Raw genomic sequence first — 12992 nt, forward strand, 5'->3', positions numbered from 1 at the left:
GGCGGAGCCTGCTGGACTGAAGGGCACCGATTGGTCAAAGCGAAGCTTTACAGTTGCTCATCCTCTTACTCAAAAACAAAAAACAGAAATTTCCAAAAGTGCTAACCCCCCCCAAAAAAAAAAAAATCCCGTCTCTAAACAATAATCTTTGCTTAAAATGTTCATTTTTATCTCAATGTGTGTTTTATTTTTGTACCTATACTGTTTTTGTGTTTTGTTTTTTTAGGGTGTATTCAGACCAGGATAGTTCGATAGTTCACTTGCTTTGGTCCGAACCAAATGTTTTTTTTTATTTTTTCATTTTGGTGCGGTTCGCTTTCACACTGTACATTTTAGTAAGCGGACCAAAATCTGTCAACAAAGCCACGCGCCCCGAGGTCGTTCAGCTATTGGTCAGAGACGACACGCGCACAAAGCGTTAAGTTCAAAAGTAGTCACGGAGGATAGCGCTGATGAGCGCACATCATGTTGTGACAGTTCTGGCTCTTCACGCAAGTCGCTAGTACCACCACTTTTTGAAAGAATGTCCCTGATTTTAATGTAGGTCTGACGGAGTTTCTTCACTTTTAGCCGACATTGTTCTGGGGAGCGCGTGAACCCCTTCTCCTTCATTTTCTCTCCAAAAGCTCAGATATGTGGATATCTGCCCATATATCCACAAGGGTACGCATTTCTTCCTCGGCCCACGTTTGCCCACTACTCATTTTTTGTACTCTGTAGTCTACCATCTGGCAAGGCACGCTGCAATACAGATGTGCATGGGGAGTTGAACTCTCGTGGTTACCAGAGGACTAGCCCCCCACTGTAACCCTAGCTATGTAATAGGCGAGAGGCCGAGGGCTACGGAAACGGAGATCGGCGCCGCCCGATGTGCCACCATCAGAGTTGGGCCTGGTTAGTACTTGTGTGGGAGACTGCCTAGGAATACCAGGTACTGGGCATGGGAAGGACTTTGACTTGACTTGTAGTCTAGCCTACCACTGGTCTGAATGACTGAACGACTGTTGTAAGGTTCCCTTGACAACCGAAACAGTGTTTGCACTTTGCGGTGGAGTGTCAAGACTCTGTTTCCCATAATGCTCGACAAACGACGGAAGCTCCTGAGGTACAAAAAAGCAAAACTGTGGGATTAGGTCCGGTCTGCTTTCACACCTCCAAAAGATCCGCACCAGGGTTCCTTTGGTCCGGACCGAGTCCGACCTTGCAGCTCGGTCTCGGTCCGCTTGTTTGGTCCGGACCAGAGTTCGGTGGTTTGTATTCAGACCAACCCAAAAGGTCCGGACCAAGGGAAATTTGGTTCGTTTGGTCCGGACCAAACAACGTAGGTGTGAATACGCCCTTAAACAAAACCTTTCAGTAGTTGTGTTATCAGACATCCCAACCTGCAGAAACTCATTTCAGGGAGGTGTCGTGACGCATGACTTTTTACCCCATCAGCAGGAGGTGGTGTCACGACACGTCCCTGAAATGAGTTTGGATGTCTGTAAACCAATCAGGATGCTCTTTGTCTAGCATGCGCTACATGAACAGTCTCTCTCGCTCTCCTTCGCGCACTCCATCATATGCGCGATGCAGACATTAATGTTTCGCGTGCACGCTCTTGCTCGCTTGCTCTAGATTCCGGGAGATATTCTCCAATTTGCGGGCATCAGGGAGCCGCTATCAATATGTGGGAGATTCCTGGAACTTCAGGGAGACTCGGGATGTCTGTGTTATAACAGATTCGGAGGAGTGGCCTCGGTTTAGTTTGTGATGTCACAAAACTTGACCTGAACCAATGATGTCTAACATGCAAATGAACAGAGGATGACGACTTCAGCCACAGAAACAGAACCCGAGAGCTAAACGAGCGAGCTACGGAACGAACACGAGTGATGAACAAATCTGTTGTCATGGTAACAGTGCAATGTATTTTTACAGTTAAATTAATTGTGAACAATCGAGGATATAAACCGATCCATCGACCTGCGGCTAATGTGAGCTAGTTTACTAGCGGTTAGCGAAGTGACTGGCTGTATGCCACAGCAAGAGGACACTTAATTTGCATACTAATGCATATTCATATGTGCTGGTGGTTTTAATGAGGTCTAAAAGTGTAGAATAAAACTGTTTATTTGTTATTTCTTGTACTTCAAATGTGATCGTGTGTTTTTAACGTTGAGTCAGATTTCACTTTCATCCCCCTCAGGTTCATGTTGCTGTGATTCAGTTGGAAAAAAACAGGAAGTAAAACACAAAGGTGTGAAGGTCAAACAGGGACAAAAACAATCGCTGTTTACGAGACACCACCAAACCTATTCATCTGGCAATTTTTTTGAAGTAGTGGCCAAATTATTGTTAAGGGAGAAGCTTTATAAGTAAAGAAATAAAACAATCCGTATCACGCTGATGAAGGAAAATAATCCATGAGGGTGTGGTGCAATGAAACAGTCACTGTTACCACAGCGAGGTTGATTATTTTCCTATAACAGCACTTCTACGAGGGTTTTATTCCTTTTCCATTGCAGCAGTTTGAAGATGTTGGTCTGTTACAGTGCTGACACTGGAGACTCCTTCTATAAGCATTAAATAAACACGCCCTTAAAGGAAACTTCACAGCATCAGTGACGGTTTAACGCTTTTATCTGGAGCGTCTGCTGTACAAGTCCCAGTGTATGAACTTTTTACGGCTCACACACACACACACACACACACACACACACACACACACACACACACACACACACACACACACCACTGAGAGACGTTTGGACCTTTGCTAATCTTTTTAAATTAGCATTTCAACATTACAGCACAAACGCGCCCGTGTCATTAACTCAAACATGACATTAAAAACCTTATTAACGAGACAGACACGGGAGAACATTTCAATCCTGCCGTGACCTCTGAACATCAGCTCTCCTCTGGATCGCTCGCTCAAACCATCTGGATAATTAGCAATGCTGCGTGAAATTGTGAAATAAAGCACCTCAGCAGTGAGTCGAGTGAACACACGGCACGACCCATCCCGAGCACGCTGGAAATGTCTACTGCTCAGAAACACACACACACACACACACACACACACACACACACACACGCCTCGAAATTTAACGTGCAAGAAAGTGTGGAATAATAAAAGAAACCGGGCCACGACAGTGATTAATATTAATATGCTGGGGGTTTTAGTGAATCGGAGAATACAGAACATCAACTGGAAAATAAACGGGTGTTTTGCATTTTAGTAATAAATAAGTAATAAATAAAGCAGATTTTTTGTCTCTTTTTCAAGTCTTAAATTTTTTTTTCTTTTAGAGTATTTGTTTTCACTTGTACTGTATCTGTAGAAAGTTCATGCTTTTGGGTGATCTTGGGATGGGTGGATAGGTAGATGGATGTAGGGTTGGTGTGTGGATGAATGGTGGATGGGTGTATGGATGGATTGAAAGATGGCTGGATAGATGGAGTAATAGATGAAAGGATGGATGGATGGGAGATGGTTGGATAAATGGGTAGATGGATGGACAAGGATGGCTGGATGGGTAAATGGATAAGTGGGTTGATGGTAGGGCTGCTCGATATTGGAAAAAATCAATATCACGATTTTTTCAGTAAATATCGATATCGCGATTTTTAAAACGATATTTATACACCTTTTTTTTAAAGCCCTGATCATCAACACCTGAGGCACCGGGCCACATTTTTATAGTACAGGCCTCATAGGCTACCTGTCAACCCTTCCCGTTGTACCCTGAAACGCCTTTTACTTAAACTATTTACTGTGCAAGCGCGTACTTTGCATAGGTCCTATAGCCTGCACAAGGCTCACGTTCTCCTCACTCAACATTTCCGATCACAGAGGATGGAGCCAGCGCTGGTATTACCAGTGATTACTGCGTAACGTCCGCACTGGCTCGTAGCCAGCCAAGGATAAAATCTCTCTCTCTCACACACACACACACACACACACACACACACACACACACACACACACTACAACGTAAGCTTGTGTGTTGTTAAGACACCAACATTAAACACGCACACACACGGACTGGCCATCGGGAGTAGCGGGAGTTTTCCCGATGGTTCAGTGTGGGCCGGCGGAGAAAAAAAAAAAAAGTTGCGCGCTGGCCTTTAATATGATAAGCAATGTTAACAGTTTCTTTAAGAAACTGTTAACATTGCTTATCATATTAAAGGCCAGCGCGCAACTGTAATAAACAATGTTAACAGTTTCTTAAAGAAACTGTTAACATTGCTTATCATATTAAAGGCCAGAGCGCAACTGTTTTTGTTTTTTTTTTTCTACGCCGGCCCACACTGAACCACCGGGAAAACTCCCGCTACTCCTGATGGCCAGTCCGTGTGTGAACACGCACAATATAGAGACAAGTCCTTAAGAATTAACATACATGAAAATAGCTCAGCGGCATGTAAACATTCCCTGAAAGTGTAGGTGGCACTGCGGCTAGATGCTACGTGAAATGGCACAAGGCAAACACCATGCGTCGCTCAGTCAACAGACAAAATCCACGAACCCAGTAGTCCTCCTACTACTGTGGGTTAGTGTTCTGTGGCCTAAAACACCCTACGCACAGTCATTCCAAAACATCCCCACTAGTTGCAGGTTATGTCTCAAATACAGATATGCGTTGTGGATTAAGCGATCTATTTTCAAGCATCAGGCTTCTCTTCCTTCATCTTCCAAATGTGGACTCCGCTATCTTTTTGGCATGTCAGCATTGAAATACCATTTGCAGAGATATTTCACTCGCCATTAAGAAAAGTAAAAGCAACACATGATTAGGGCTACATGATTAGCAGGGGGACACCGTTTTAAGCGCACGGAATTTTAAAAACAATGTAATTACATCTGAGTCCGTCTACATCGCGCAATAAACCCGTCCTTAGCAGAACCTACTTCAAAGCATGATGCGAGCTGCAGATGCACAAGTCAAAATCAAATGAACCCAAGTAAACATGCCGCGGCGGGCAACATTAATAACCAAATTGCCTTACCTTAAAACGCTGCCTTGACCACAGGACGACTCGCAATTATTCCACTTAAATCCACACGGTTTAACACATCTAACACAGCTAGCAAGCTGGATATGTGCTAATATTGTTGTGCTTGTTTTCTTCCGTAGATGCCATTTTTACATTACCCAGTCCCACATCCAAAAATATGACGTAAATATATGTTAATTGTATTATTATAACTATTAGCAAGCAAATCAAACAACATATTAAGAAATCAATATATCAAATCACCCGACACGTATGAAAACAGAAGAACTGATTTTTTACTGTTGCGGAGATATCGCGGGAGTAGAATGGATGACGTATGCAAGGCTACGGTGTGCCTTAGGGGACAGAAGGGTTCGTTTTACCTTACTGTCACGTCAATGTTATTGTTGTTTTATTGCCATTGTAGAAATATTGTGCACGTCCCTTTCGACAAATGACAAAAAATCGTTTCATATCGATATTATGAATTTTGATATCGTTTGACACCAATATCGATATCGTGATAAAAATACGATATATTGCACAGCTCTAGTTGATGGATGGATGGACCAAAGGTGGATGGATGGATAGGGAGATGGTTGGAGGGATGGGTAGATGGATGACTGAATGGATGGATAGGTAGATGGATGTAGGGTTGGTGAGTGGATGGATGGAGGGATGTGCGAATGGATGGTGTATGGGTGTATGGATGGATTGACAGGAAGGTAGTTGGATGGATGGATGGATGGATGGATGGATGGATGGATGGATGGATGGATGGATGGATGGAAGGAAAGCTGGATAGATGGATGGATGGTTGGCTGGCTGGATGAGTAGATAGATGGATAAATGGATAGGTGGGTTGGAAGATGGATGGACAAAGATGAATGGATGGAGTAATGGATGAATGGAAAGATGGATAGGTAGATGGTTGGAGGGATGGGTAGATGGATGGAGTGAAGGATGGTGGGATGGAAAATGGATAGGTGAGTTGGTGGATGGATGGACAAAGATGGATGGGTGGAGGGATGAAATATGGATAGACAGAAAGAAGGCTGGATGGTTGGCTGATGAATGTGTAGGTGGGTCAGTGGATGGATGGATTGACAGATGGATGAACTTTATTGATGTCCAAGGAGAAATTTGTGGAACGCATTTTATTAAAGTGAATGAGAACATGTTCATCTGATATAAAAAAATCGAAAACCTTAAAAATCATTAAGATTTTTAAAAGTAATGAATCTCAGTTAAATTAAAAATAAGTAAATTTATGAGTTTTTATATTTAGTACATGTACACCGGTAGAGTGGAGATGATGTAGCAGCTCATATCTAGAAGATTCGTCAACATTCTGATAAATATGGTAAATGTGCGGCACAGAAAGATGGAATGTGGTGGAATGAAATGGTGTGTGGTGTAAAAGCTCACCTATGGCCAGGGTCATGACCTTGAGCTTGTTGCGCACCAGTTTGACCACCATGCTCTTCTGCAGAGGTGTGGAGCGACAGCACAGCACCGACCTGCAGCTCCGAGCCACGGCCAGGAACTTATCCTCCAGACTCTTATCCAGAGCGTAGGCCAGAGTGCGGCCATCAATCACCAAACCCAGCCGGTGCACCACAATCGGGCCAGAGGGGGTGGAGCCAGAGCCTGAGGACAGGAAGTGCACGCTGGTGTAGTCCTGCTGGACAAGCCGTGTGGTGTGGGGGTCTGCCGAGGAACTGCACAGGAACTTGGCCTGGATGTAGTGCAGGCTTTCATCAAGTAGAACAGCACAGGCTTCCTGAGGACACACACACACACACACACACACACACACACACACACACACACACACACACACACACATCTGAGAATCTGTACTGAATCCAAACATTTAATAAATATAGTAAATGAACAGAGGAACATCTGGACAAGAGATACTGCAGCTGTGTAGAAAATCCGAGTTTGTTCGTGAAAGCAGGAAAGTGTCCTGATCATTTCAAACATCTTTACAGTTCCAGAAGCAGTGCATGATGATGCTTTTTCTCCTCGTCAGTTCAAAGATCTCCTGCTGAGGGTTTACATGTTCTCTGTACCGAGAGGAAGGAAGGGTGGACCATCAAACCCACCCAGTGTGTTCCATCAACTCAAGGAAATTTCCACATTCAACACGACGGGTTTTAAACAAAAAGCAGAAAAACAACGAGAGTTGAGCTTCAGTCAAAGACCTGGATGGAAGATACGCGTGACAAACTTCAATGTAACTAGAAGCAGATAAAAAGTGTAACGTGCTGCTCTTAATACAAAACATAACCGCCGTGGTAGAAGAGGAATAAAACACACGGGGACGTGCTGTTATAGGAAAACAAATCAACTTCAGGCTGGTAACAACGGTAACACTGCTTCAGCACACCACCGTCACTCAGTATTATACTGGAACACACACACACACACACACACACACACACACTTCTAGCTTTGTGGGGACTCCTTAACATCGTACTGTACATTCCTGAGCCCTTTACACCAATCTTAACCATCACAATTAAATCCCTAACCCCACCCCTTATGCCAAACCCACCCCTTACGCCAACCCTAAACTAAACCTCATTCTAACCTGAATCCTAAAACTAAGTCTTAATCCTTAAACAGCTCTTTGAAGAAGTGAGGACCAGCCAAAAAGTCCTCACTTTCCAAAAATATCGTCACTCTGGTAAAAAAAAAAAGAAAAGAAAAACGTATTCCGGTCCTCAATATGTAGCAAGTACACACACACACACACACACTTTCAGACAGTAGGTGGCACTACTCATTCACTTCCTGCTTCTTATTTTTATTCTTGGGTTTCAATCACGTGACTTTTCTTAGCGATTTCACTTCCGGTAAACAACTGGTGGTCTCGCAAACCAAAACGGCTGCTGTAGTGCAAACAACTAGCGAGAAGTTATCAGAGTACGCTCGTAATCTAGAAGCCACTGCTGGCTTTAGATATATTCAGAAGATTGTTATGTGCAATGGAATCGACCCCGACAGTCTGGGAAAGAAGGATTTGTCATACGATCTGGAAAACTCCCCTTCAGTCGAGTTCCCCGACATCTCCAACTATCTGGTGTTGCAGACGTCCTTCTACACGGCAAAACAGATGAAAGCGTGGAAGAGTATGGAGGCTTACGACTTTTTTGTATGTGGCTGGGTAAAGGACCTCGGGATCACGTCACTGTTGAATGAATCCTGTATTGCTTTTGCTGGTGTAAGCATGTTTAAGCTTTTCGTTCACGTCTTTATAACGAAACGCTGCAAGTTGAAGTGTAAACAGTTGGCGTGATTCTCACTTGTGTTGGCTCTTATCTCTCAGCTAAATCATTCACAAAGATCATCAGAAACCCCTTTAAAGACCTGGATCTTAGGCCCTGTCCACACTGCAATGGATTCAGGTGAATCCGATAAAATTTATCGTTTCGGCCTGGCGTCCACACAGCACCGGCGTTTTGGGTGCCCCAAAACGATATTTTTTGAGAACGGTTTCCAGAGTGGAAAAATCTGGCAACGGCGCCGTTGCGAAGTCTTCTGGATGAGTAGAACGGATTTGTTTACGATGACATCACAACCACATGACTAGAACAAGTCATCACGCCGGGTAGAAGAAGGGGTTTATGCGCATGCGTCCTACTTCTTCTATAGTTCTGGTGTCTCCGATGGGACCGTCTTACAGCGCACGTAGAGGTGTGGCATGTGTATTGCATCGTTTTCAGCAAGCGTTGCGTTGCCATATGTACCTGATATTTTACTGATCCGTTGCCCATGTGGACGCGATATTTTTTTTACCCGCTAAAAAAAAAAAAATCTCGTTGCCGTTGTTGTGTGGATGTAGCCTTAGTTAAACAAGACGGAGAAGTGATCGCGGCGCATTGTAACTGTACGGCTGGGGAAGAATTTTGTTGCGGCCTTCATGCATATGGACTTTGTGAGGAGGAAACAAAGAAACAGCTGGGGACTTTAGCGCTTTGTGACTAAAAAAAAAATACCGTAAAATAACGACACATAGCAAGAAAAGTACTTGAAAAAAACACTAAGGACAGAGCTGAGAGGGAAATACAAACCTTTCAGAAAGTGATCACTGCAAACTCGAGCACGCTTCGACTCGACTCCCTTCGATTTCACTGAGAGGTTCAAAAGCCACCTTTCTCCACGTCTTTTTGTGAAATTCTGTGTTTGTTCACCCTTTTTTATTAGCTCACGGGGAACCCTGAAGAAACTTATCAGTTTCATGGCTTGATCGATTCGATTCGAACAACGAACGCGTAAGGCATTTTTCATGCGAGCAATGAACCTTCTCCGTACAAACACTTTGTCAGTTGAGCTTTGGTAGACCACCAGCTAAAGTTTTGAATAACTAATGAGGCGGATGTGACGTCATGTGAAACCCAAGAATGCAATCAAACACAAAATAGAAGAAGAAACCTTTATTTGTCACATGCACACTTCAAGCACAGTGAAATTCATCCTCTGCATTTAACCCATCTGAAGCAGTGAACACACAGCCACACTACAGCGCCCGGGGAGCAGTCAGGGGTTCGGTACCTCGCTCAAGGGCACCTCAGCCCAAGGCCGCCCCACGTCAACCTAACTGCACGTCTTTGGACTGTGGGGGAAACCGGAGCACCCGGAGGAAACCCACACAGACACGGGGAGAACATGCAAACTCTGCACAGAAAGGCCCCCGTCAGCCACTGGGCAGTTTTCTATCCACTTTGAAAATCATGGGGGGAAAAATATGGAAGCAATTTTGTGCCAAAATGTTCATACAATACTTTTGAAATATCAAACGAAAACGACAAATCAAAATACAAAAAAAAGAACAAAAAGTCATTTTTTTTTTTAGACTGGCAAACAAATTATCCGTGTAATCGTGCAAAATATCAGTCTATTACTCTTCAGAAACCTTTTATTTTTGTTCCACGTCTTTCTCAGTTTTGTTTGACGTAATTTATTTTGGTTGCGATTCCAGCTTTCTCGTTTGCGCTCCCTGACTTTTTGCTTGCAGTTTTGGCACAAACTTGACGTGTGGGTGGGCTGTCCAGGAATGCATTCCCATTGGCTAACTTGTGTTTGACTGACAGCTACGCTCAGCCATTCCCTACTCGGATTCTGGCGGACTGTTTGACGAGTGACCGATCCATTGACGGTAAACAAGGATCGAGTGGACTTCAGTGGCAACTATAATATTGAATTTACACTTTGTTGAATTAATTCAGTATCATAGTCGCCACTGAAGTCCACTCTATCCTTGTTTACCGTCAATGGATCGGTCACTCGTCAAACAGTCCGCCAGAATCCGAGTAGGGAATGGCTGAGCGTAGCTGTCAGTCAAACACAAGTTAGCCAATGGGAATGCATTCCTGGACAGCCCACCCGCACGTCAAGTTTGTGCCAAAACTGCAAGCAAAAAGTCAGGGAGCGTAAACGAGAAAGCTGGAATCGCAACCAAAATAAATTACGCCAAACAAAACTGAGAAAGACGCGGAACAAAAATAAAAGGTTTCTGAAGAGTAATAGACTGATATTTTGCACGATTACACGAATAATTTGTTTGCCAGTCTAAAAAAATTGACTTTTTGTTCTTTTTTTGTATTTTGATTTGTCGTTTTCGTTTGATATTTCAAAAGTATTGTATGAACATTTTGGCACAAAATTGATTCCATAGAAAAAAAGCCAAACAACAAAAAGGTTTTATGTTTTGCTAAGATGCACCATTTTTTTAAAATAAAGTTTTATGTTTAACTAAGGTATACAAGTTTCAAAAAAGCAGCGTGACGCTACAAGTCCCACATTTCCACATCATATACATATTTTAATGTTGCAAAGTGTTTTACTGTGTTGAATAAATTAATGCATTTTGAATAAATTAAATCAGTTGCTTTGTTTGTATCCAGTCTGCCCAACGGGAATGTTACGTTTCTGTTAATAAAACAGTGCTGTTGAGTCAAATAAAATTAAATCACACGTATATAATTGACCTTCAACAGTGTAAACCTGTTTTGTGACGATTTTCTTGACAAATAAATTGAAAATAAAGCGGTGGTAGTGTGCCGTACCTGCGAGTCGGCGTTGAGTGTGATTATTTCCTCCTCGGGGTCGAGCAGTCTGCAGGCGTAGGCGATGTTGATGGCAGTTTCCTGTTTGTCCCCCGTCAGCACCCAGATCTGCAGCCCCGCTGTCCTCAGAGTGGCGATGGTCTCGGGTACGCCGTCCTGCAGTCGGTCCTCGATCCCTGTCGCTCCTGACCGTGACGGAAATCAGTTTTTAATTACATTTAGTCCACCTTAAAATAAACCAGACTCAAAAATATTTGCAGACTGTAGGATTTCTTACGCTAGATTTGATACTTAAAAAAAAAAAAAAAAAACAAGCAAAAAACAACCCAAAATGTGTGGAAAAAAGTGCGTGTGCAACAGAATTGAGATTTGGTACGTTTTTATTTATCAATATTAGCCACGCTAACGACAGCCATCACATAACTGCAGTCAGACAACTTAATAAGCCACGATGGCTAGTTAACAATTAACATTTTGCTAAGTAACATTATGCTAACTCGGTGCCAGGCTTTTTTGGATTTTTTCAAGGATAAAATTGTCAGTATTTACCAACACTTTCATTCTGAAATTCATTCTTCTGTCCCGCTAGTAGCTCTTTCTCATAAAGCTGACTGCTGTCTCTCTGCTTTCTCTCCTGTTGATTCTTCTAAAGTATCGGAAATTATGACTAAGTCCTCCTCCTCCTCATGTCTGTTGGACCCTGCACCCACTGCACTTCTTAAATCTTGTGTATCTGCTATCTCCCCTTATACTGCTCATTTGATTAATCAGTGTTTTGCTTTAGGCACTGTTCCCATCTCCCTCAAAATTGCTTCAGTTACACCAATACTAAAGAAACCTGGTCTAGATTCTCTTTCACTCAGTACGTTTACATGCACATAGAGCAGGGATTCTCAAACTGTGGTACGTGTACCACTAGTGGTACGCGGGCTTCATTCTAGTGGTACGCCAAAGAATCACTTAATTAAATATAAATTTAAAAAAAAGTGAAATACTATCCATAATATCCGAATGGATGAAAATATCTTATCAACCGATGACAAGAAAATGAAAGGAGATACAAATTAAGTTAATAATTTTAAAAAGTTTGCAAGTGCTTCTGGGTAGCCATACGTAGCGTACGTACGCATTCCCGCCGGTTCCGCTGACAGACGATTATCCGCCATTGGTAGACTAGGCTGTGATGGGAAAAGGTGGAGGTGGCTTTGCTAATTATGATGAGTGCGACAAAATTACTGTCGTGGCTTAAATCCGCGAATGGGAGCGTGGATCAGGAGAGAGGGAGAACTGAAGAGGACGTGTGTGAGCCGAGCGCGGATGCTAACGACAGTGGCAAAACCAGCCCCAGAACTGCTAGCAAACGGCAGAAACCAGTAAGGAGGAAATCTGACGAAAAATACATAAAACTGGGATTCATTTGGAGCGGGACAGAGGAGCTGCCCAGGCCGCAGTGTGTTGCATGCGGGGAAGTTCTGAGCAATGAGTCCATGAAACCATCGCATCTCAAACGGCATCTTACAACCAAACACACAGCACTAAAGGACAAACCAATGGATTTTTTTTTTACGAAAACATGATGAACTGAAGCAGTCCAAGTCCACCATTCTGTCCTATGGTACACCTGTAGCCAAAGCACAGGAAGCTTCATATCGTGCCAGCCTCCTGATCGCCAGAGCCGGTAAGCCGCACACAATCGGGGAACTGCTGTGTTTGCCATTAGCCAAAGAGATGACACGCATCATGTGTGGAGAGAAAGCTGCCAGAGAGTTAAACTTGGTGCCGCTTTCAAATGACACTGTGTCAAGGAGAATAAACGACATGGCTGATGATGTTAAAAAGACGCTGATTGAGCGCATTAAGAACAGTAGATATTTTGCCATACAGCTTGATGAGAATACAGATGTTGCAGATTTGGCCAGTTTATTGGTT

General features: G+C 43.3%; 1 protein-coding gene across 2 annotated transcripts in view; it reads right to left on the minus strand.

The window, feature by feature from the left end:
• The window catches only part of atp10a (ATPase phospholipid transporting 10A), a 138434-nt gene that overhangs the window by 32670 nt on the left and 92772 nt on the right, over positions 1-12992 (minus strand). For both annotated transcript variants that reach the window (XM_060920173.1, XM_060920172.1), the window contains exons 13-14: positions 11064-11248; positions 6415-6769 (exon numbers count right to left, since the gene is read on the minus strand). In XM_060920173.1, coding sequence (XP_060776156.1) covers positions 6415-6769; positions 11064-11248 — 540 coding nt within the window. The remainder of the gene's footprint in view (positions 1-6414; positions 6770-11063; positions 11249-12992) is intronic.

The sequence above is a fragment of the Neoarius graeffei genome, chromosome 4 (genome assembly GCF_027579695.1).
Source record: "Neoarius graeffei isolate fNeoGra1 chromosome 4, fNeoGra1.pri, whole genome shotgun sequence".
Taxonomy (NCBI): domain Eukaryota; kingdom Metazoa; phylum Chordata; class Actinopteri; order Siluriformes; family Ariidae; genus Neoarius; species Neoarius graeffei.